We start from the raw sequence: 26,287 nt of genomic DNA on the forward strand, positions 1-26,287 counted from the left end.
TGTATGTATTTTTGAGAGACAGAGTGAGACAGAATGTGAGCGGGGGAGGGGCAGAAAGGGAAGGAAACGCAGAATCTGAAGCAGGCTCCAGGCTCTGAGCAAGAGTTCAGCACAGACCCCAACGCGGGGCTCAAACCCACAAAATGTGACATCATGAACTGAGCCGAAGTCGGACACTTAACCGACTGAGCCACCCAGGCGCCCCTGCCTTTGTCTGGTTCTGTGTCATGGCTGTTCCCTGCTTCCCCATCCTCACTGGTCCCATCTTTTTTCTCCTTCTGTTCCACGGACTCTCCCCCTCCAAACCACCAAGAAGAAGAAGTAACCAATATGGACAATAATCTTTCTAAACCATTCTCTCCCCAGCTATCTATAAAGATCCTTCAGGAAAGATGTAAAACTTTACTTGTCATGGAGAGAGTAGCACCTGTTCAGGCCCAGAACATTTTTCAATTTAAATGTACCTGCAGCAGTGGCACAGGTTGTTTGCCTGTCATTTGGACCCTTGCTTTTCAGAGAACTGGATACTATTTCAACTAGCAGGTTGAACATAATCACATTCAAACAACAGAGCTCTTATCAGTAAGAGACTAAGGGAAGACAATGAATCTATTCTGAGAGATCTGTGTGTATCTTTTCAAATATATTTCAATATATTTTCAACATATTTCACTTTTCAAACAAGATTAAATATAATCACAAAAGTCACGTAACGTGATTTGACTTTAGGAAATAAATAGACGGTACGGTGGATATTGATAGTATTTTTAGTAAGTTTCACATTGTTTGCTACCAGTTCTTTCCTCCATTAGCTCCCCTCTTATTTTCGTGAAGTTCCTGCAGCCACATATGATAACTACATTACAGGAGCTTGAGAACAGTCCTCTAGGTGAACTTTGTCAGGGATGGCCAAACAATAGTTGTTAATTAAGGAAGAGAATATATTTATGCAAATTAACAGGAATTGGAGAAAGAGAGAACTCATCTCCTAGAAGATGTAACTGCAAACAAAAGAAGGATGAAGGAGCTAGAAGATAATTTGCTTTACCGGCTGACGAGTACCCAGGGGTCCCTGGTGGAAGACGAGAGTCTCATCGTCGTGCTGAGCAACACAAAAAAGACCGCGGAAGAGGTGACACAGAAGCTGGAGATTTCGGCAGAGACAGAAATTCAGATTAACTCAGCCCGGGAGGAATACAGACCTGGTGAGTTTGGTAATGAAAGACAAATGTCACAGGAAAATGAAGTGAGGAACAAACCAAAATCAGAGAAACTGAAGGAAGTAAGGGCTGTGTGAAGTGGGGTGGCCGTTCCTGTTTTGTGATGTTGCGTTGGGACATATACAGTAAGACTGGGAGAAAACATTTTTTAATGGTGTAAATTCTCTAGGTGCTGATAATCCATGTTAGTTAGCAAATTCTTTCAGGTCCCTGTGAACTTACTTTTAAATTAGAAAGTAAAAAGGGAGACCTTTTAAAGAACGTCTGACTACAGTTTTGAAATTAAGGAATTGGTGCAGCATTTGTGGGCTGCTCATTAGTTCTTTATCATTTGGTCACAATGAGCCGGTGTTTTGTTTGCAGTCTTTGTATTAGGAAGGTAGTTCCTTGGTCTCCTGGGAGTGCTTTAGTCTTACTCAGCAATTTGCAAAGCAGTGTTGTTCATTGGTTACAAGAGGGGCCTGCTAAAAGAACTCAATTCCCTTTAGAAATTTATCATTCTTTCTGAAAAAAATAATCAAAACAGCATCATCTGCTGGTGGAGAGTCAGGAGCATCATCTTTGCGATGATGCCTTGTTTTGCCAACCTGACCCCAAGCTTAGTCAAGGCTTCCTCATGGAGCTTAAGAATGAGGTCCATAAAATGCCTACACACTTTGCTGCGTGTTAGAGTGTTTGCGATTCCATCAGTTACCTTTTCTACCTATGAAAAAATATAGTGAAATTCATAAGGGTTCTAAATCCATAAGAGGTTCTAAAATGGAAAAATGCTGGGGCGCCTGGGTGGCGCAGTCGGTTAAGCGTCCGACTTCAGCCAGGTCACGATCTCGCGGTCTGTGAGTTCGAGCCCCGCGTCGGGCTCTGGGCTGATGGCTCAGAGCCTGGAGCCTGTTTCCGATTCTGTGTCTCCCTCTCTCTCTGCCCCTCCCCCGTTCATGCTCTGTCTCTCTCTGTACCAAAAATAAAAATAAAACGTTGAAAAAAAAAAAAAAAAAGAATGTCTTAAAATGGAAAAATGCTGTGTGATAAACACAAATAGCAGAGTGCTTACACAGAGCTTATAAATAAGAGTTAAATATATATAATGAGCATTGCTCTAGACTCTCAGAGCTGGTAGATAGTCATTGATAAAAATAAAACTTGTTGTTTTCATTTGGAGTTTAGGCTGGTCTGGGCACAGATCATTTCTTTTCCACCCTCGTAGCACAAGCAACCTTGCTCTCTGTCTTTCAGTGGCGACACGGGGCAGCATCCTGTACTTCCTCATCACTGAGATGCGCTTGGTTAATGAAATGTATCAGACTTCGCTCCGCCAGTTTCTTGGCTTGTTTGACCTTTCCTTAGCCCGGTACGTCTGCACTCAGGAAGCCAAGCTGAATTCTATATCTGTGGGCTAGAATGATGACATTACATTTGTAACTTCTTTTCCTTTTGCTACTGAGTCTTTTTTTCTTTTTTTAATCTAAGTGTAGTGTAATTGCCAGGGTGTTAACAAATCATTCTCATTTGTCATGTTATGCTCAGAGACAGGCCCATCAACTCTTCATCCATTGATTGATCCCTTTGGTTTTGTGTGTTTCTGTTACACAAGAAAATTCCCAAGACTTTTTTTTTTTTTTTTTTTTTTGTGAGTGACAGTACCCTGCGGGTAAAATCGATGTAGGCAACATTGAGGATTCTGTTATGTTATTTTATGTTGAGAGAATGCTTGTTATTTTCGCTTGAGGATGCTGATTCTTGTGTACAAAGGAACTGGCTCGCCAAAGTTATGTATTTGCCGTTAAAGAGGTTGTTTTTATGGACAATGGGAAAGGGCGGTGGGGTAAGCTGGGTTTAAGCGTTCTCTCCTCCAGGTCGGCCAAGAGCCCAATTACAAGCAAGAGGATTGCTAATATCATTGAGCATATGACTTACGAGGTTTACAAGTATGCAGCCCGGGGATTGTATGAGGAGCACAAGTTCTTATTCACCTTGCTGCTTACCCTGAAGATCGACATCCAGAGGAACCGAGTGAAGCATGAAGAGTTTCTCACCCTTATCAAAGGTCAGTATAACAATAGAAAGCGTTGTACATGGGTCCAGATGTAGGAATTCTTTGAAGGTCTTGTGCGGTATTATTTTTTTTTTCCTGGCTACAGTAGTTTCCCCGCACGTCATTGGAGATTGCGTATACGTGAAATATTTTATTTGTTCATTTATTGCATGAATATTTATTGAGAACCTACTACTGTATGCCAAGGCACAGACTAGGCACTTGGGGCACATCCTAAAACAACAAGTAAATTGTGTAGTATGGGAGAAGCTAGTAGGCACTATAGAAAAAGCAAAGCAGGAAAAGGGGGATGGGGAGTTACAGGGTATGTGGACTGGGGGAAGGGGAATTAACATTCTAAATGGGATATTTAGTGGGGTATCTAATGGGGTAGGCCTCCCTGAGAGATGGACAAGTGAGTAAAGGCCTGGAGGAGCAGGGGTCGCTGGCCTTGGGGACATGCCGAGGAAGAGTATCAAAGGAAGACAGCATCAATGCTCTGGTGGGAGTCAAGCCTCCCATGACTGAGGCTGGAGCCATGGTGTGTGTGTGTGTGGTGGGGGGGTGATTGTGGAGCTCATCTTGCAGATATTGATTCTGTATCTGTTGAGGCATTGCTCACAGGCAGGTCCCCTGTGCCACTGCACAATACAGCCCAGTGGAAGGCTAGGAAACAAATTTGCTGTCATGTTCTTGAATGTCTGGACAAAAAATATTTAAAGTAACTGTGGAGATGATGCTCGGGTCGAAATGGCTTTATCTACTACACCTTTCTAAGCCATCTCTTTATAGATGAGACACGATTTATCTACAGTAGGTGGGGGGGGGGAGATTTTCATGTTTACCTGGAGAGTAGATTTGCAGAGGAACTTGAAAAGGACCCTGAAGCAGCAGTAGGGAAGGGGTGTGGGTAGGCACATGCTGTGCCCTGGGGGTGTGTGTGGGTCCACAGCCATATGTGAATAAATGCATATTCGTGTTTGTATAAATATGCATTTGCATATGTATCTTATAGAAACAACAAAGACTCATTTGGTTACACTTGAACTTAGAAATGTATGATTTATGGGGCATCTGGGTAGCTCAGTCCGTGAAGCATCCGACTCTTGGTTTTGGCTCAGGTCATGATCTCAGTGTCCCAGGGTCGTGAGATCAAGGTCTGTGTTGGGCTTTGTACTGACAGCCCAGAGCCTACTTAGGATTCTCTCTCTCTCTCCCTCTCTCTCTCTCTCTGTGCCTCCCCTGCTCTTGGTTTCTCTCTCTCTCAAAATAAATAAACTTAAAAAGAAAAAAAGAAATGTATGATTTATGGACAGTCTCTCTCTCTCTCTCTCTCTGTCTTTAATTCTTTGTCTCTAACCCTCGAACTCTTGCTCCTTAGGTTTCTTTATTTTTCAGTTTTCCTAAATCGGAGCACGTGGATGAACTGGGGAGACATCCCTTAGATGTTTGGTGTCGGGGTTAACTTCTTCGCTGAGCCCTTCCAATAATACTGTCTCATTGACTGGTCCTCCAGCTGGTGGGCATTTACTGTGGCAAGTTGTTCCCGACAGCCTCAACTCAGGCACGAAATGCATTTCCTCATGAAATGCATCCAGGTCTGGTTGAAATACTGTAAAGTGTGTTACAGTTTGGCATGATGATAGCAGATGTGGGATTAGGTTTAGCAAGACTAAGTGAAAATAGTGACTTTGCTGATTTCTTGATGAGTGTCTCAAGCAGATTCTTTAACTTTTTTTCAGGCTTCAGCCTCCTCAGCTGTAAGACAAGGATAGTCAAATCTACATCATCAGATTCTTGAGAAGTCATACAATTTCTGTAAATCTCGGCACATGGGACGTGTTCAGCAAATGATAGGCATTGTGATATTTTCTTTAGTATTTTAGTTTGTTTTGATTAGTCCCCGGCTGGCGTAGGTTGGACAGCTTTTGTGGGTCTTTGGCATTCAACAGTTTTAGAATGCTGCTTTATGAAACGGAGTGTCAGAAGAAACTTCGGAATGCAGTTACGTTGTAAGATTGCTCTTTGCTGGTTATGTTTGGTGACAGTTACCCAGTGAGTGAACTCCCCTGCAGAGGGAGTTCACTTGTTTGAAAATGTTATTTAAAGATTTTTTAAAAACGTTTTTGATTTTTTTTTAACATTTATTTATTTTTGAGACAGAGAGAGAGCATGAACAGGGGAGGGTCAGAGAAAGAGGGAGACACAGAATCTGAAACAGGCTCCAGGCTCCGAGCTGTCAGCACAGAGCCCGATGCGGGGCTCGAACCCACGGACCATGAGCTTATGACCTGAGCCGAGGTCGGACGCTTAACTGACTGAGCCACCCAGGCGCCCCTGTTTTTGATTTTTTTGAGAAAGAGAGAGAGTGAGGGAGGAGGGGAGGAGCAGAAAGAGAGGGAGAGAGAAAATCCCAAGCAGGCTCTGTGCTGTCAGTGCAGAGCCCGACTCGGGGCTTGAACTCCCGAACCGCGAGATCATGACCTGAGCCAAGATCAAGAGTGGGATGCTTAACCAACTTAGCCACCAGGCACCCTGAAAATGTTATTCAGATAGCAACAGTACTTTGATACTGGTCTTTTAATTTGCTCATCTCCAAGGTGGGAAAGGATCAGTCCAGATGGCGTGCTAAATCTGCTTTGGCTATACCGCTTTATAACTGTGTGGTGTAACTTGTATACATTTTTTGTTATAAGAACACATCATTTTTACGAAGTATTACCTTAAAAATTGGAACTTACTTTTTCCGAAAGTAAGGGTTTCCAGAATGAAAGCAACAGCGTAAGTCTCAATCATCTTGAGAATTTATTTTGAATTATTCCTATTCCAACCATTTATTCATCAGAAGTACATTTGATCTGGTGCCATATTATCCAGAAATACATCTGTCCCCAACCCATTACAATCATTCTCCGTGGCCCATTGTACACTGTTAAAGCAGATAAGATATTCATGAGACAGTTACTCTCTACTAAACGATGAGTAATGCTTTGGTTGCAAGAAACACCCTTTCCTTCCCATAAATAGCTTCTCCCTAACTCTCTAGTGAATATCTTATTCTTTTGAGTTTGTTGGAAAATGGACGGTTTCCATAGAAATGGGTATGACATTTTTCAACACAATGCCACCGTCCTTAGGTCTTTAACTACTCCCTGCCATTAAAGCAATCTGTTTTGATTTTGTGAGTTAATAATCTTATCAAAATTGCTTCAAGGCCACACTTACCTTCTTGGGAATATACTCAGATGGATTTGGCAAAAGACAGTAATTTAGTGGGGTCCATGGGGTACCTGGATAAAGTAGAGATTGGCTCAATAAATATCTTGAGTATTGTTATTTGTTCATGACCTGCTCTGTTCAGAAAAGGATTTAAAAGGTAACCAAATGCATTGGTTATATTCTTTTAAGAATTATGCTTGGAGCATGTTTTCCCTGAAGCATTTTAATAGATGGTGTTTATTGAACAGTATATCATATCCTATAAAGAGTTTCTAACTCTTCCTCTGACTTAAAATATGACTGTTTACACATTTAGTTTTTCTGAGGTGAGCAACCACAACATTTTAAGGTGTCATTTATTTTATGGTACTGTGAGAGTTACATGAATCGCATGAGCTTAGGTAAATCAGCAGCAAGATAAGAGTCACTACCCAATGGAAATATTTGCTGTGGTTAGACTGACCAAAAATAAGTGATACAACACAGGATCCTTGGATGTGCTCAAAATGGATATAGATAATATACTGATTTATAGATGAGAACTCTTTAAACACATGTAGTGCTGCTGACATTTCTAGATAAATTCTCTCCTTGAAAGAGCTTGTGTGAACATCATGCACTTCTTAACATTGACAGTAGCTACTCATTTAGTGACCCTCTGCCCTGGTCTTGATCCCATTTCGTGTGCTTTACACATGTGTTTTCTGTCATTCTGTCATTATCACAACATCCAGGCTTCATTATTCCCAGCGTACATATATTTGGAAACAGAGACCCAGACAGATGAGCTGCCTTGTCCCAGACCTTGGCCAGATGGGGCTAGGACAGAATTCAGCATCCTCCTGGGCCACACTTATATTGCTGATTCTCAAGTGTGTTTTTCTAAAATCATCTATTCCTTTATTAAATTTTAAAGCTTGTCCATTATGATGACACATTTCTGAGTTAAAAAAATGTCAAGGTTGTAAAACAATTAAAATGAAAAGTGTAAGCAAAAGCTGTTGTAAATAGACTGTTTTAGAGTAAAGAAAGAAAAGTCTAGTAACTTTATATGTTTAATTTTAAAGGAGGTGCCTCATTGGACCTTAAAGCTTGTCCTCCTAAACCATCCAAATGGATCCTGGACATGACCTGGCTGAATTTAGTGGCACTCAGCAAACTTAGACAGTTTTCTGATGTCCTTGATCAGGTAACTTGTGCTTTGAATAAACTTATGGCCGTGTCACGGGGAGCAGCTTCCTGATTTATCACCAGCTACAGTATTTGCAGAAGAGAGATTTTTTCACTTTGTCACTCATACAATGGTATTACCAGTGTTTGACCTTGCTCATGCTCACTCAACTCTCTGATAAAGCGAACTCCACCCAAGTTAAACTACTACTGTCCTGCACCATATGTCAGTATCACCAACTGGAGATCCACAAGTGGGGAAACTGATAGATTTAATTAGATCATTAGATACAGTTAAGAGGAGATTGAATGGAAACAAAAAAAATACAAAGAGCCTGTATCTAAATGCCTGCCCATTTGTCCTTGTCTCTCTTCTTCTTCCTCTCCTTGTCCTTCCACCATTATATTGCTTTAGCCAGGCATCTGGACTTACATCTAATGCCAGTGCTTGGCCCCTTATCTTTACAAGTTATCGTCCTTTCCCAACCAGCCAGTTGCCTATGAATTGTGTATGTACTGGGATCATGGAAGTTGGGTCTGGAGAGTTCAGTTGAGACAAACCAGGAAACGGATTCTTAAACATCAGAAGACCAGAGAGGTCACACTGACAGCAAGGTGGCTTTATTCAGCCATGAGTTGTAGGCTTTTTTATGACCAGAACCTGTGCTAAGGTTGGTTCTTCACTTTCCTCCCAGTTTAAGTTGACCAGAAGCTTAATGTTCAGCTTTTTAAAAATGCTTTGTATGTTTTTATGTATTTTTATGTTTTGGCCTGTGTCTGGTGATCTGCGTTATTTCTACCATGTAGTGAAATAACTTTCATTTGGGAGGTTTTAATGCACTCTAGCTTATTCCCCTCGAAGGTGACTGCTAGTGACCTTTCCTCGACCGATATCTGTTCAGTAACAGTTGCTGTCTTCTGGAGATTATCTTGTGCTGAAATCCCTCCATGTCATATAGTCTTTCATGACTGAGGGAAGTTATTGTTTTTTACTCTTATATGATACTTTCTAAATACAGATCTGGAATGCCTTTTCCTTTGATTAGGCCTCCCAGAAATATACCAGGGGCTTTAATCGAAGGGAATATACCAGAGAACATAGGATTACATTTATCTTCAGATGTTGTTGGTTTGTTCTATGTTTTTGAGATGATTACCAACAGAATGCTTGTCTCTCTTTGAGTTTTTTAAGCTCTAAAGGATAATGGACTGTATTCTTTTCCTCTTTCTCAATTACCTAAAGGAAACATGTGTATCATTATTCATTTGATGATGATATGAAATGGTATATTTCAAATTACTCTAGATTAATAGAATATTGACCAAAAAGCTTTTTGTTCAATAATAAACATGCATTAAATGTCTTCTTTTGTGCCAGGAGTGGTCCTGGGAAATGAAGAAGCATATGTGAATAACTAAATGAATTTGTTCTTGATCATGAGAGGATTTCATGGAGCAAATCAGATTTCCTTAAAATAATGAAAATGAGTTTTCATTGATTTCTTTATTCCTTACAAAATTGTTACCACAAAGGCATTAGAAGATATTAAACAAATCAAGACTCTCCCTACTTCAAAAACTAGCTGTAAGCTGGCATTAATACAGAGTGACTTTAGCGTAAATCACATTTGATTTTAGACTTCCACACTTTTTGCTACTAGAATATAAAATAATGAAAAAGTCAAAGGATATCTTTCACACATGTCTGGAATGGTCAGAAGGTTTGATGAAAAATATCTGTGAACTATTACTAAAAGATTTTCTTGTGCTGTGATGCAATTCTTATCCCCTGATATTTCAGATATCAAGAAATGAGAAAATGTGGAAAACTTGGTTTGATAAGGAAAACCCTGAGGAAGAACCCCTTCCAAATGCCTATGATAAATCTCTTGACTGCTTTAGACGTCTTCTCCTTATTAGATCCTGGTGTCCTGACAGAACCATTGCCCAGGTAAAAAGTACATATTAGAAAAAATAGGAGAATATATATTTTTTTAAGATTTTTATTATTATTATTTTTAAGTAATCTCTGCACCTAGTATGGGGCTTGAACCTACAACTCTGAGATTAAGAGTCACATGCTCCACTGACTGAGCCAGCCAGGCACACCTGGAGAATATAAATAAAAAAAAAAAAATATATATATATATATATATATATATATATTTTTTTTTTTTTTAATTTAAATTTTAGTTAACATATAGTGCAGTATTGGTTTCTGGAGTAGAATTCAGTGATTCATCACTTACATATAATACCCAGTGCTCATCCCAACAAGTACCCTCCTTAATGCCCATCACCCATCTAGCCCACCGCCCACCCATCTCCTTCCGTCAACCCTCCATTTGTTCTGTAGAGTTAAGAGTCTCTTATGGTTTGCATCCCTCTCTCCTTTTTTTTCTTTTCCCCTTCCCATATGTTCATCTATTATCTTTCTTAAATTCCACATATGACTGAGATCGTGGTATTTGTCTTTCTCTGATTGACTTATTTCACTTAGCATATACACTCTAGTTCTGTCCACATCATTGCAAATGACAAGATTTAATTTTTTATGGCTGGGTAATATTATATTCTATTGTATATATGTACCACACCTCCTTATCCATTCAGCAGTTGATAGACATTTGGGCTCTTTCCACAGCTTGACCGTTGTTGATAATGCTGCTATAAATATTGGGGTGCATGTGTCCCTTTGAATCAGTATTTTTGTATCCTTTGGGTAAATACCTAGCAGTGCAGCTGCTGGATCGTAGAGTAGTTCTGTGTTTAACTTTTTGAGGAACCTCTAAACTGTTCTCCAGAGTGGCTGCATTCCCACCAACAGTGCAAGAGGGTCCTCCTTTCCCTAGGAGAATATTTTTAAGGAGAATTTCCTTTGAAATATAAAGAAATGTTGAAAATTTTAATCCCAGTGTGAATTTTCTTGGAGGCTTCTTTGGAATTTTCTAGCAGTACCTGTGTGCAAAATGAAAAAATAAACAAATATAGCGAGGTGTACGTTTGGGCTAAATGATTTACTAATCTTCTTTGTTCTAAATGGTACAAGAATGAATGAGAATGCCATGTTTTTAAGTTGTCACATAGGTATAACATAAAGGTGATGTACTGCTCTTCCATACCATTTTTATATTAACTTAGACATGATATGGCTGCTCCATTTTGTTGGTAGTAAAAGAGCGTTTCTTTAAATAGGAATGATGAGAAGGCACTAGGAGGAGAGGCAGATGACAGGGTAGCACAGTATTCCCAAATCTATAGTTGTGATCCCAGAAAGCCTCACCACCCCTGATGCAGGAGATGGCTTAAGATTCCTTGAATTTTACGTATGGTTTAAATGTGAATCCTGCCTCCAAAAGATCCATCTTTTCAAAGAACGGAATTTGCTGGCCCACCATCATGGAAATGTCACTGCTAACAAGACCTGCGGTGTCTTGCCTTCACATGAAAAACTCAGCTTGAATATTCAGCTCAGGTTGATTCCTTAGGTGCTTCTCCCAAGAAGCCATATAGTAAAAATAGGCTGGGTTTCTAATGGGATGCAGGAAGTTCAGCGCTTCACTCTCCAGAGGGAGCATTAAAACCGTATGGAGTAACCATCTCTGAAATCCATGTAGGTACCAAGGAATCATGAAAACAACTAGATTCAATGATTTATTGAGAAAAGAAAAATGAGTTTTGCAATGCAGGGCAACTGAGATCACCCTTCCTTCAGTTTTTCTTCTCAGCTTCATTACTTTTATCTTGCCCAAAAGAATTGTCAAACTGTTGCCTTAAGGACAATGTAGAAAGTTCAAGTCATTCCTTTCTTTCTTTCTTTCTTTCTTTCTTTCTTTCTTTCTTTCTTTCTTTCTTTCTTTCTTTCTTTCTTTCTTTCTTTCTTCCTTTCTTTCTTTCTTTCTTTCTTTCTTTCTTTCTTTCTTTCTTTCTTTCTTTCTTCTTTCTTTCTTTCTCTTTCTTTCTTCCTCCTTCCCTCCCTTTCTTCCCCTCCTTCTCACTTCCTTCCTCCCCTCTTTCCCTCCTCCCTCCCTCCTTCTCTTTCTTTATTACTTCCTCTACTTTCTCCCTCCCTCTCCTCTCATTCTCTCCCTCCCTTCCTCTCTTCATTCCTTTTTACCCCCTCATGTAACATTTTATTTGGTTCAGTGCTAAAATTTAAGTCTACAAGCTCCTTTGTAACTTTGTCATCTTCATCCTGGTGTCTGTCATCTATAGGCTGGGCACAGCCATGGCTTCCTAACTGGGGTCTCCTCTTGCTCCTTCTTGCCCACCCTAGTCAATCCTGTATGTTCTAGAGAACATACAGAAATGGAAATAAGAAATGGAAATAAGATATTCTATTCCTTGGCTTTTAAAGTCTTTTAGTGCCTTCCCATGGCCCCTATGATAACACCCAAGTCTTAAGATCTAGAAATCCTCTCTGGAAAAATGTTTTCTCCTCTGAAATTCTTATGCTCACATTATACTCCTTTTGTGATTTTCAACCAGACACCTTCTTGGGAAGCATATTAGAAGGTCTACAGTGTGGGTACATTCAGTCCCCATTTCCCATAAGCAGCATCAGGCTTGTTCTTGGTATTTCAGCTGAGTATGGCTGCCCATGTCAGGGGACATTCGAGGGCCTGGTTGCAAAACCATTGCACTCTCAGAGGGTGTCACATGGTACATACACATTTATGTCTCAAAAGCACCCAGAAAAGAACAGGTGCAGAGGTGTGATTGACCATTTTTAAGCTCAGAGACGTAGAGTGTGGCAATCACTTTGAGAATGGATAGAGCATAGCTAGATATTCAAAATGGAGGAAGAGCCTGTATTACTGACTGAAATCAAACTTTGGATGTTTTTAAGTCAAAAACAATGGTTTAACCAGTACCACCCTTACTTTGGTCCAGGTCTATCTGAAGCCTCTCTGATTTAAGGGAAACTCTACCTACAACTGTTTTGTGTTTCTCTGGGAATGAAAGTGGGGTCCTACTAAGGTCCACCTCACCAAGGCTCACTTTGCCCTGCACCTGGAAAAGTTACAGTTCATGTTGTACCCACACCTGGGCTCTGCTTATTATGTGAGAGCAATTCTTCTGGGGAATCCCACCGGGGATAAAAACGTGGGTCTTACTCTAATGGGGTGGGAGAAGATAACAGAATGGAAGGAGGTTTTTCTTTGAGGGCACCCAATTTTTACCAGAGGGAGAATATAGACTAAAGGTCATACTCACAATAGTATTTTATCGAACATAATTATTTTACCTTATTTGAAAAGAGACTGTGTTGTTAGTCAAAATATTTATATATGGTTGATAAGTTGACATAGCCTGTGATACTGCAAGCATGTATTTCAGTCAAACCAAAATTAATGGTAAGGGAGATAAGCCAAAAATGGAAAGATACGACAATGATTAGGAGAACAATTATGGACTAAATCTTTAAAACATTAATTAATTCATTCAGGAAGTGTCTAATGTATTTCATTCAATAAGAAGTCATTCAGTAATTATCTATTGATAAGTATCCATTAAACCCCAGGCATTGTGCTGCTTACTTGATTATTGGAATGCATATGCATTTCTCTTAAAGCATCCTAAAGAATACAGTTGCCTAATATTTTACATTTTTTGTGTACCAGGAAGTAGCCAGTGTATTGAACCAGGTTCCAGACAAGGAGTCCACCAACTTGGGTTCTGGTCTTTGAACTGTGTGATGTGTGTTGGCAAATAACACAGCCCCTCCACCTATGGAGTGGAGATGGAACAAGAAAAATGTCTATGTCCTATTTCCCTAAGCAGAATTTCTCTGGGCATCAAGATAATCTATAAAAATGAACTTTGGAAGCCACAGTGCATCAGACACATGAAGGGGATAGAGCCACTTTTTGTGACTCCTGTACTGTCTTTGACAGGCCCGCAAGTACATCATGGACTCCATGGGAGAGAAGTATGCGGAAGGTGTTATCCTGGACTTGGAAAAGACGTGGGAGGAATCTGATCCGCGGACACCACTCATCTGTCTCCTGTCTATGGGCTCAGATCCCACGGATTCCATCATTGCCCTGGGGAAGAGATTAAAAATAGACACCCGTTATGTGTCCATGGGCCAGGGCCAGGAGGTCCATGCCCGCAGGCTCTTACAACAGACCATGGCGAATGTGAGGCCAAATGTCTACTCTTATGTTGTTGATATTGCAGGTTGTAGAATAGCAATGCAGAAAAGAACTTGAGCATCAATAAGAATTTAAATTTATGCCCTGTGTGTTATTCACTAAAGAGGGAAAAGTATAATATCTATTAGGAAATTTTCATGGAAAAATTAGATATAATTTAAGACTTTTTCTGCTGAACCTTGACTTATGGAAAACTTAGCCAACCAGAACAAGTTATTTCCCAACCAGTTTGCATAATGCTAAGCCCCACTCCAGATCTCAAACCCTCAGTGGGGTCTATAGCCCCCAACTCTGCCTCCACCATATGCTCCGGCCCTTCCAGCTCTGCTCTTGGAATCCCCACATTCCAGAATCCACCATACCATGCCTTTCTTGAGTTCCAGAATGCATAATCTATGCCCTGCAGCCCCCCATGCCTGGCCCAGGGTTCAGAGGCCAGGAATCTGCCATTACCCTGCAGTGGTACCAGAGGTTTTAGGAAACCTGGCTTGTCACCTTCCAGGCGGGGCTTCTAGAACCCTCTGAGGCTTGCAAATTCCGTAGCATGCAGAGCATGCCATACTCAGGCCTCACGTGGGGGCCACCGTATGGTAATCTTGCAAATGGGATAGCCACACCCAGAGCTGGGGCACTTTCAGGGACTTAAATTAACTGAATGCTGAAGGTCCTTCTTCCATTTCGTCTCTAGAATTCCATCTCCAGGACAGGGCACTCATGTGTTTACTCTGGTCTGGCATGTCCAGCTCTGCCTGTAGGATCCCTCACCCCTGCTCCCCTCTTCTTCCACGCTTTGACCAAGCAGGGAGGGCAGAAGCACTTGGCTTCTCATTCCTACTGGAGAACGTGCAGGTTTGGTCTAGATGCCTTTCTGGCTTTTTTTTAGACCAGACCTACTCCTTCTTCTCTGAGTCTGAGCTCTTTCCCATATCTCAAAACTCTTTCGGTACCCTCCAGGGAATTCCCCTGCTGACAACATAACTGGCTGTCTTCACGCCATCCCAAACCCCCATCACCAGGCCAACCACGAAACCACTGGGTTCTAGGTCCTGGCCGCTCAATCTAGACCCTTATTGCTGTGCTGCATCCTGGTCCATTTCCTCCGGTCTAGACCTGAACCTACTAGGTTCTGGAACCCCACATTTACCTTGGACCTCTTCTATTCCCAAATTGTGCCCGGCCCTTGCTTTGGTGAAGGTTCGGGATGGGAAGTGGGTGCTCACATATGCTGTGCTACGTCTGAGCATTTGATCTGCAGTTGGGAGGGCACGGTGTGCCCAGAGATGAAAACAAGCATCTACATTTAAGAATGCCTGGCCTCTCCCTCCTCTTGGCCTCCTCTCCTCTCTTCCCTCCCTTCTTTTCACTTCCTCTGTTCCTCCCTCCGCATATTACTATGCTTAGAATAAAAACACCGACATTATTTAACTCTAATTTAAAATAAATAAGTGTTTAATAAATACAGTTTCAGGAAACTAAATTAGAGTATAAATGGAATAATTCAGTTTATCCATGTTTTCTGTTTAGTAGTTTAGTTTGAAGTAGAAGAAAAAAAATCTTTATTATTATTATTAGTGTGATTATAAATTGTCAGAGGTTATAGTTTTTTTAAAAGTTTTGTAAGAAAGGCTTGAGGTGGAGCCCCTGGCTGGCTCAGTCAGTAGAGTGTGTGACTCTTGATCTTGGGGTTGTGGGTTCGAGCCCTATGTTGGATGTAGAGATTAGTTAAAACATAAAATCTTTTTTTTTTTTTAATTTTTAACGTTTATTTTTGAGAGACAGAGAGACAGAGTGTGAGCAGAGAAGGGGCAGAGGGAGAGGAAGACGCAGAATTGGAAGCAGGCTTCAGGCTCTGCACTATCAGCACAGAGGCTGATGTGGGGCTCGAGCCCACAAACCGTGAGACCATGACCTGAGCCAAAGTCAGACACTCAACTGACTGAGCCACCCACGTGCTCCAAAACATAAAAATAACATAAAATAAGTAACATGTTAATAAAAAAAGAAAAAGGAAGGTTTGAGGCAATATGACAGGCAACATGGATGGTCCACTCAGTAAGAAGAACACAAAACACTTAATACAGAATATGGCAATTCCCAAGAAACAGACTCAGCTAACAGATTCCATGGGGAGGGTTGAAACAGCAAAGTTCTCAGATTCCCCTACACGCTGGCTGACAGAAAGCAGCTCAACCCTTTCTGTGGTTGTTATGTTTTACATTTAATTTTTTAAAAATTGTGAACAGTGCCAATTAACATTTTTCAAGGGACCAACAATAGTTTCCTTATTCAGCAGCACTCTATATTCTTCAAGAAATATAAGGGGATATGTGAAATTTCAGAGCAATCAGTTTTATACTAAGATTTTAGATTTGGTGCTTGGTTTATTTCTTGGAAAGAGAAATAACTCAGGCTGCACTAGTCAAACCTAAATGATCTGAAGTTACAGTCAAGAAAACAACTCCAGATTATGATCTGAATATTATAGATCATTTTAGCCAAACCGTTCTATAGATTAGATATTGAATAAATTATTACTACGTGAACTAAATTATTGCCTCTGTTGCTTTATGCAAGGAATATTCTTTTTTTTATTTAAAAAATTTTAAATGTTTGTTCATTTTTTGAGAGACAGAGAGAGACAGAGCATGAGTGTGTGTGGTGGCAGGCAGAGAGAAAGAGAGACACAGAATCTGAAGCAGGCTCTAGGCTCTGAGCTGCCAGCACAGAGCCCAACGCAGGGCTTGAACTCATGGACTGTGAGATCATGACCTGAGCCGAAGTCGGACGCCAAACTGACTGAGTCACCCAGGCGCTCCTATACAAGGAATATTCTTATGCTCATAAAATGCGTTATACAAAAATAGGGCTTTTTGTGTTCTAAGGCTCTTGTCCTTAGAGTGGTCAGATTCCCCAGAGAAGGTTTTCCCACTGTTTAGAGGGTATATGCCCTACTGCATATACCCTTTCCCACTGTTTAGAGGGTATATGCCATACTGCATATGCCCTTCTCTCCACGGGAGAAGGGAGGTAATAGGCCTCAAAATTGAGTAGGTAAGTGTTCTTTCACCTGTCTTCATTGAGGTTCCTAGACCCTTCATGTGCGGTTGTCCTCCAGTCTGGACCCTGTCCGTTTTGCCCCCTAAAAAAATCAGCTTTCTCTTTTTCTTTAGCAGAGGCTCTTGTGTGAGCCCGTCTTCTCCATTTCCGGAGGAACATCTTAGCACCTACTCTTGAGTGTTTGATGTTATGTGGCATAAATCAGGTTACGTCTCAGGTTTCCTTGAATGCTACTTGAGGATTCAGCTTTCTTGAGTCTGCTTTAAATGTTACTGATAGTGTCTCCACCCTCACTGTCCTTGTACTTAAGAGTTCATGCCTTTAAAAATGTCCGTTTGAAGGGGTGCCTGGGTGGCTCAGTCAGTTAGGCATCCGACTTCAGCTCAGGTCATGATCTCACAGTTTGTGAGTTCGAGCTCTGCATCGGGCTCTGTGCTCACAGCTCAGAGCCTGGAGCCTCTCTCGGATTCTGTGTCTCAGTCTCTCTCTGCCCCTCCCCCACTTGTGCTCCGTCTCTCTCTGTCTCTCAAAAATAAATAAAAATGTAAAACAAAAATGTTCATTTGTTGTACTTCTCACGGAACATGGGAGGAGGCTGAGCTAAATGGATGCTTTCATCCAACCATCTGTACATGGCCGTGCTGTTACCTCTTTTGAGGCCTCACTGTGTTTTTTTTTCACAGCTCCTACCATACATTATCACTGCAGTTGGCATGCTGGTATGTTGAGGGACAAGAAAAAATACACTTATCTCAACTAAACGTAATTGTATCCATAGATTTTTATCTGGATTAATTTAGTGCTTCTCTGTTAAATTTTAATTCCTCAATTTCTAAAGGATGTCTTAATTTGAATCTCTGGGTGAAGCATGAAATAGCCTAATTTCCATTTATTCTTGTTGACTTAGGGGGGATGGGCACTTCTGCAGAACTGCCATCTGGGGCTCGATTTCATGGATGAGCTAATGGACATAATTATAGAAACGGAGATCGTACATGATGCTTTCCGCCTATGGATGACCACCGAAGTTCATAAGCACTTTCCCATTACACTCCTTCAGATGTCCATTAAATTTGCCAATGAGCCTCCACAGGGCCTCCGGGCAGGATTGAAAAGAACATACGGTGGTGAGTTGAGGAATACTTCCAAGTTTACAGGAGTTTTTGTGCTTCAGTTGTTTGCTTAAAGAAACGATAAAAACAATTAGCGACGATAGAGTTATAGCAGATTGTACTGTTACTTAACCTGATGAGGAGAGAACAGCACTCTTTGTCATGCGCCATGTGGAACATGCTCTCGTGGCATGAGGGAGTCAGCTCGTGCTTAGCCCTTTTCTATTTTTTCTGTTTTTCCACGTTACTCTGCTTTGGCCTGTGCCGTTCTCCAGCTGGACACCTGCCTTTTTATGGCAACATAATTTTGTCATTTATGGTCTTCATGCTCCATATGTAAAGTTGGCCAGTAGCCTCTTCCAGGAGGAGAGGCTGAATTAAAGTTATGACCTGGCTCCATCACATGAAGCCGTCTGAACAATGTACAGGTTTTTTTTGGAGTTGCTAACAAGGCTCAAATTTCTGTCAACCTATAGGATAATGTGGGGATAAAATAGATGTGGAAGGATGAGGGCAGTAAAACAACAAAATTCTAAATAAAAAGTGTACAAATATATATATATATATGTATATATATAAAATAATTGTAGTTATTTGGGGAATATACTCAGCGTGTAGTAGGCTTCTATATACACTATTTTAATTAATAGTAAATTATTAGTAGTGTATACAGAAGCCCATTGCAACCCGAGTACATGCTCCTAATAATAATAAAAATAGGGGCACCTGGGTGGCTCAGTCGGTTAAGTGTCCAACTTCAACTCAGGTCATAATCTCACAGTCCCTGAATGAGAGCCTCGCGTCGGGCTCTGTACTGATGGCTCGGAGCCTGGAGCCTGCTTCGGATTCTGTGTCTCCCTCTCTCTCTCTGCCCCTCCCCTGCTCATGCTCTCTCTCTGTCTCAAATATAAATAAAAACATTAAAAAATTTTTTTAAATTAAAAAAAAATAATAAAATTATTAGTAGTAGCAATTTAAATAATAGTAGTAGTATTTATTTTACTGCCCTCATTCTTCCACCTCTAGTTTACCCCCACATTATCTTGTCAGATTGGCAGGCACTTGATCCATGTTAGCAAGCCCCCGGCCACCTCCCCCAATCTCTTCGCAGGTATTTCAGAGAAAGATACCATCTGGACACCCAAAGGTTAATTATAATTGTTGTTGTATGAACGTGATAAAAATAATTCAAGATAAGTGAAGTTTATTATCAGAAATGTACAAAAATGATTAATAACGTATAAATGTAATAAAAAAAGAAAGATGTGCGAGTGATGGTACATTTTTTCACCCCACCGACCACGACAGGTGTGAGTCAAGACCTGCTGGATGTGAGCACTGTGGCCCAGTGGAAGCCCATGCTGTATGCCGTGGCTTTCCTGCACTCCACGGTCCAGGAGAGAAGGAAGTTTGGTCCCCTGGGGTGGAACATCCCCTATGAATTTAATCAAGCCGACTTTAATGCCACTGTGCAGTTCATCCAAAACCACTTAGATGACATGGAAGTCAAAAAGGTACTCTGTGCCCGCCATCTCATGCCACTGGCGATCGTGAGCGTAGGTGCCCGTGCCTGCCCAGCTTTGGGATTGATCCTGTAAGAGCGATGATCTTGTGTGGTTGCAGACATATCTCTAAGTCATGGCAACGGGATCACACTCGCCTCTTGATTTCAGATGAAAAAAAATGAACCAATTTTGATTATATTATTATTTCTCAAAACCAAGTTGAAATTACATGTAAGACAACTTGAAAAGCTCTACTGAGAAGGGGGAAATGGCTGAGAAAAGTTGTTTTCTAAAATCCTAAAAAATGAAAATTAAAGCCTAGATAATTTTTGAAGCATGTGCCTTTTAAAGAGCTCCCTCAATATTCTCAAAAACTATCTTCTTTTTTTCTGTTGAACTTAAAGTATGAAAGCATATAGATGCACCAAAGGAGTCTATTTTAAATCACGAGCATGAGATTTGAGTAATGCTCAGGTTTGTCTGTGTAGATTTCTTCCTGCACATTTAACATTGCTAATAAAGAAGGAACAACTGGCATCGATGACCACAAATACGTAGACGTTCCTTGGTGGGGAAAACCAGGATGAGACCATAGTTGTACACAGCTTTTCTGTAAATTCCCCCAGGGCGTCTCCTGGACCACCGTCCGCTACATGATAGGAGAGATCCAATACGGGGGCAGAGTCACTGATAACTACGATAAGAGGTTGCTGACCACGTTTGCTAAGGTCTGGTTCAGTGAAAATATGTTTGGATCAGATTTCAGCTTTTACCAAGGATATAATATTCCCAAATGCAACACCGTGGACAGCTATCTTCAATATATCCAGGTTTGTCAACTTCAGAATTTTATGCGTAGAGCAAATATCTGCAGCCTTTTGACCATTTGGATATTTATTTACACTGCAAATACTGCTTTCGAAATAATTTTTAATGGTGATACATACTCTCACTGTAGGTGCTTCCTTCCTATGTTTCTATTCACCTAACGGTTAAAATGTTTATATTTGTTCTGAGTGTGTATTTTGTGTGAATGCCCTCCCTCCCTTCTCATTTATTCCTCAGTGAGGAATATTCTTTGGGGATAGGATAGGCTGGGCAGATTTTGAACTAGGGAAACCACCAAATCCCCTGGAGCTCTCCACTGTGAGATGTGAGACTTCAGGCAGCTGTAATGACTCATCCTGAGACCTCTGTTCCTTAATCCTGGCCCAGTGGAGGGCCTATGAGTATGTTCAGGAACCTGCTTTCCATAAGCACTTCCTGTCTCACCCTGGGCACCGGTGACGTTCAGGGTGGGATTCTTCTTTGCGGTGGGGTATAACCATATAGAGTGGTTAGCAGCATTCCTGGCCTCCCCCCACTAGATGTCAGTAGCACCCCCACCCAGTTGTGACAATCAAAAATGTCTCCAGACATTGTCCCCTGGGGGTGGCATCTCCCCAGGCTGAAGAGTACTGCTCTCAGAAGGAATGAGGTGGATTGTGACTGGAAATTTAGGGGAAAAGATCTGATTTGTGTTTCAAGGTGACTACATTTTCTGTCTCTATGCCTTGAATGCTTTAGATCATTATGTAGAATTCTCTTTTGCATCTATCTGCGATTTATCTCCAACTGAACAAACTGGAACACGACAGCCCCAAAGGGCTAAATTTATCAGTACATTTAGAGGTTCTGTGATTTATGTATGTAATGAGTTTATCATATATTATCACCTCTACACTTTTACTAATTCACATCAGCAAATATATTTGTTTTAACTGTACTATATATGTCTTTAAATCATCAGTACTGAATAGGAAAGTGCCTATGAAGATATAAATTTAGATATGCCTGTACATATCTTTATTTACATATACCTCATTGCCCAGTGAACTTGAGGCTGTTCATAAAAGACATTATGTAAAAAGGAATAAAATAAGGCAGGAGAGTGTAGGAACAATATGAAAAAGACAATAATAAATTTTAGGATAATATTCACATGTAGAAACAAATATCAAATTGTAGATACATTTTCTTTCTTTCAAATAGCTGAGTTCTTTGCCCGCTTTTTCTGCTTCTGATCGTCTCTTGCTGTCTCTGCATTTTTAAAAAATGTTTATTTTTGATACGGAGAGAGAGAGAGAGAGAGAGAGAGAGGAGGAGGGGCAGAGAGAGAGAGGGAGACATAGAATCTGAAACAGGCTCTAGGCTCTGAGCTGTCAGCACAGAGCCCGATGCGGGGCTCGAACCTACAAACTGTGAGATCATGACCTGAGCCGAAATCGGTCGCTCAAGTAACTGAGCCACCCAGGCGCACCCCCTGCACCAACTTTTTTTTTTTTTTTTAAACTGTTTATCTATATCTCTGCTTTTCCCTCGGACTTGGTTGCTCTCAATATTCCTCTCTGTTCCTAGTCCTCGTCTTTCTCCCTGGGACAGTACAGTTCCTGCTGTCAGCCTTCTTTGGGCCATAATTGCTAAAACTGTCCTTGTCTGGCATCTCAAAAAACATAGTAACTGTTAGTTATACCACATTTATTTAAATGATTGGTTCGAATTAAATCAGACCTTCAGAAACCAAAGTACTAATCCGTAGCTCCCTTTTCTTATTTCACATATTCTAAAATAAGACACTGTCTCTTTGATTACATTTGCCTGAGGTACAGCATTAGAGAACCATCAACTTACTATGTTTCTCATTGTTCATCTTCTTTTGAGGCAACTTTTGATTCTTTTCTGGAGAAGTTATTGAGATTGTAGCCTGACACAAATACGAGATCACGTTACTCCTCGGCTTTTTTGGGAGGAGATTACTTTATGTTCTTTCTTTATTTTAAAATTCAAATATAGTTGACACGCAATGTTACATTACCTACCTTAATAAAACCTACCTACCTTAATAAAAACATTTGTTTTTTGAGACGGTACAATTTACTTGGTGTTCATGTCGGCCGTCTGGGCTTCCCTGGGGTCTTTGTTGCTCAGAGCCTGCCTTCCTGCGACAGCCCCGAGGTGTTCGGGCTGCATCCCAATGCCGACATTACCTACCAGAGCAAGCTGGCCAAGGACGTGTTGGACACCATCCTCAGCATCCAACCCAAGGACAGCTCGGGTGGAGGGGATGAGACCCGGGAGGCCGTGGTGGCCCGGCTCGCGGACGATATGCTCGACAAGCTACCCCCCGACTATGGCCCCTTTGAGGTGAGTTGATGACATCCTGGCAAGATGTCAATGGTGGACGTGTCTGTCTTGTTGGGGGAGTGAGGAATAAGGAAGGAGGGCAAAGGGTGATTTCTCTGAAAGTGAAAGAATATTTAAAAACTCACTTCCTGAAGAACCAGCAAAAGAAGTTTTTATTTTTTATTTTTACTTATTTTGTTAAAGAAGTCTTTAATTTTTTTTTAACATTTATTCATTTTTGAGAGACAGAGAGAAACAGAGTGTGAGTGGGGAAGGGGCAGAGAGAGAGGGAGACACAGAAACGGAATCAGGCTCCAGGCTCTGAGCTGTCAGCACAGAGCCTGACGTGGGGCTTGAACGCATGTCGTTCAAGCGAGATCCTGACTGAGATGCTTAACTGACTGAGCCACCCGGGTGCCCCAAAGTTTTTAAATCTATAAATGTAATCACTTCAAAGTATAAATGATAAAAGAAACCTGACAAGAATGTTGATGTTCATAACTAGGTTTTAAGTATGTACCAATGGGTTAGGATTGTTTTTCTAGAACTTTCCCTTGAGGTGCTTCACATTATCATTTGTTCAAAGGAAAGTAGTGTATTTTTAGAGTAAAGCACCTGATCATTTATTTTTTTATTTGAGAGAGAGAAAGAGGAAGAGAGGGAGAGAGAGCATGAGTGGGGAAAAGGGGCTGAGGGAGAAAGAGAGAGAATATCAAGCAGGCTCCATGCTCAGTGTGGAGCCTGATGCAGGGCTCAATCCCATGACCCTGGCATCTTGACCTGAGCCCAGAGCAAGAGTCAGATGCTCAACCAACTGAGCCACCCAGGCACCCCAAGCACGTGATCATTAAAAAAAATGTTGTATAACATAATGCACACCTTAAAATTCCGGGCTTCTTAATTTCAGGGAGCCTGTATTTATATCATTAATGCATTGCAGCTTCACAGGTTTTGAAAATTAATTTGTCTTTTTAAGATGTAAGTAACTTTTGTAAGCAAAATTTATGAGTAGGAAAGTTAATTTTTTAGGCAGTTTAGCAAATGTTACTGAAAAGATTTACCCTGAAGACATTTTTAAATCTTGGATAAGAACACAGGTGACTCACTTACTTTCCACCTAGTCGTAATAGATGACCCAGACTAACCGTGTGACTCTTTTGTCACAGGACCATCATGTTCCTTTATATATGACCTTTTCTACCTGGTTTTCTGACAGGAATCTGCAGCATTTTGTTTCTTTAGCATCCTATTCTTTTCCACAAAGCATGTCCTTTTGGTTGCTGGTGCTATAGACTGAACTCAAGGACTTATTGCCAAGGGAATAATTTCCCCTGGAAAAAACTGATCACTTGCTTGGGAGAAAATCAATACTCTTATCAGCTTTCATAAGCACCTCTCATTGTAGTATCAGGAAAGAGGTCATTCATATCTAACAGTGGTTGAAATATTTATGAAGCAATAAAAGTATCTAAAAATATCATAACAGTAACATAAATAACTGCGGTAACTAATGGGGTTTAGGAGAGTCCGCTCCCTTTGGCTGACTTTGTCGATGCTGCCTGAGGATAAAGCAACGCGGCCCAGCAGGGTAGTTGATTGATCCATAGAAGAGTCTCAGTAAATACTTGTAAGATGGGAATGGATGGCTGCGTGGGTGGGTTGGAGGAAGAACGGATGAATGCTCTGATGGAAAGCACAGAAAGCTTTTAGGACAGAAGCCTAGTCTTTTGAAGCAGCCAGCAGAATGGTTGTGCATGTGTACCTGTCTGCTCGCGTGTGTCTGTGTGTGTGTCTGCAAGTCTTAGGCAGGCAGGTAAGTGAATGCTTCCCAGTAAGTGCAATTGCCATTTCGAAGGCTGCATGGTTGTGGTCATGTGTTTCTCTTCTACTGCGAATGAATGGCTGCCTGTCCTCTCCCACATGGGTTGAAAAATTGGCCGGTCATCTAACAGATGTTTCCTTTTATATTTCTTCTTTGTTTTCTGGCAGTGAAAAAAAAAAAAATCTTAACCATTGATGGGATTGTAAGATTTGGGGTCTTTTCGGCAGCCCCAGGGTACCAGTTACATACACGTTTGTAGCTGTCACATTTTTAACACATGTTCAATGTCTCCATGGCAGGTGAGAGAGAGGCTGCTAAAGATGGGGCTGTTCCAGCCCATGAACATCTTCCTCAGGCAGGAGATAGACAGAATGCAGAGGCTGCTGACTCTGGTCCGCACCACCCTGACGGAGTTGAAACTTGCCATCGACGGCACTATCATCATGAGCGAAAATCTACGAGATGCACTGAATTGCATGTTTGATGCCAGAATTCCTGCTCAGTGGAAGAAAGTATGTTTTAGTCCGCTCTTATTCCACCTAATCACTTTATTGTTGTAAATAGCTGTGATTGGCAGGTGTGAAAGCTTTTGGAGCGTAATTTACTTAAAAGGGTTCTTTTGTTTAGGGACTAATCCCCTTACTGGCTTGTATTTTGGGAGCATAGGGAGGGAAGGAGACTATTTAGCATCTCCCACATATCAGGCACTCTGCTAGGCCATTGCATGTGTTATTTCATTTACATTTTGCATTTATTGCCCTCATTTGGCAGGTAAAGAATGTGAAATTGGGAGATGCTAAGTCTTTTCCCAGATCACACACCTAAGAAGTCCAAGAATCAGAATTTAAACCCCAGCTCCGTTGGACTTCAAAGCCCATGATGTTAGATTTATAGAAAGAAGGGTTCCTACACACACACACACGCACACAAACACACACACACGCACGCACCAAAGAGAAGCATTTTTCCCTGCTCTGCCTGGAGGTGGTGAGCAGGTATATCTCCAGGTAACAAGAAAATGATTTAACAATATGCTTACTGATCACATGCTGGTGCTTGTGCTAAATGACAAGATGTGCTTTTGGTAAATACTTGTCTACTTGGAGTAGTAAAAGGAGCACCTGAGTATCTTTACCAAGCATTTCATGCATTGTGGGAGGTTGTAAAGATTTGGGGGTATGGCAGGAGGGTTTGAGAGGGCAGGAGGCAGGGGCCAGTTGTAGGGGAATATACGGGAGGGCAACATCTAGAAAAGGGATTGGGTCATGCAGTGACTGGACCTTTGGCCTTTTGGAAGCTGCTCGGGTAAATGGGAAGGTGAGACGTGACAGGGTTAGGACTGGCAGCCTCTCCCAGAAGAGACTCACTTAGCACTGGCACTCAGACATCTCACCCAGGGCTTTAGAAACGTAGGATCAGCTTTGCCCAGACTCCATCATATCCTCACCTCTAATGACTTCGTTCCCAAAGGCGGAGAGTTTTCTATCTGGACTGACTTCCCTCATTGGCCGGTGACAGAGGGAGAACCTTCCTGGTCACTGGCCATTGCGGGTTCATTCCTCACCGAACCAGCCCTCTCCACTTGGTCAGCACCTAGAAGGCTCTGGAACAGGGATCCTTGCCACGAGGCACCTTCACATAAACAGTTCCCTGTGCCTCACGTCAAATGTCGTATAAACACATCCCTTTCAGTTAACATGTCTATAAAGATAGGATAGAATGAGTTACCTAATTTTAAAGCGTGGTCTTTTTGGGCGCCTGGGTGGCTCAGTCGGTTAAGCGTCCGACTTCAGCTCAGGTCATGATCTCACAGTCTGTGAGTTCGAGCCC

At 41.4% G+C, this 26,287-nt stretch overlaps 1 protein-coding gene across 1 annotated transcript in view; it reads left to right on the top strand.

Annotated features, from left to right (window-relative positions):
• The window catches only part of DNAH5 (dynein axonemal heavy chain 5), a 286,976-nt gene that overhangs the window by 249,267 nt on the left and 11,422 nt on the right, over positions 1-26,287 (top strand). Inside the window, 11 exon segments of the mRNA XM_045441848.1 lie at positions 962-1,205; positions 2,454-2,568; positions 3,074-3,264; positions 7,539-7,660; positions 9,443-9,592; positions 13,539-13,784; positions 17,764-17,983; positions 19,277-19,482; positions 20,100-20,303; positions 22,441-22,656; positions 24,757-24,969. Of these exon segments, the coding sequence (XP_045297804.1) occupies positions 962-1,205; positions 2,454-2,568; positions 3,074-3,264; positions 7,539-7,660; positions 9,443-9,592; positions 13,539-13,784; positions 17,764-17,983; positions 19,277-19,482; positions 20,100-20,303; positions 22,441-22,656; positions 24,757-24,969 (2,127 nt within the window).

The sequence above is a fragment of the Leopardus geoffroyi genome, chromosome A1 (assembly GCF_018350155.1).
Source record: "Leopardus geoffroyi isolate Oge1 chromosome A1, O.geoffroyi_Oge1_pat1.0, whole genome shotgun sequence".
NCBI classification, from domain to species: Eukaryota; Metazoa; Chordata; class Mammalia; order Carnivora; family Felidae; genus Leopardus; species Leopardus geoffroyi.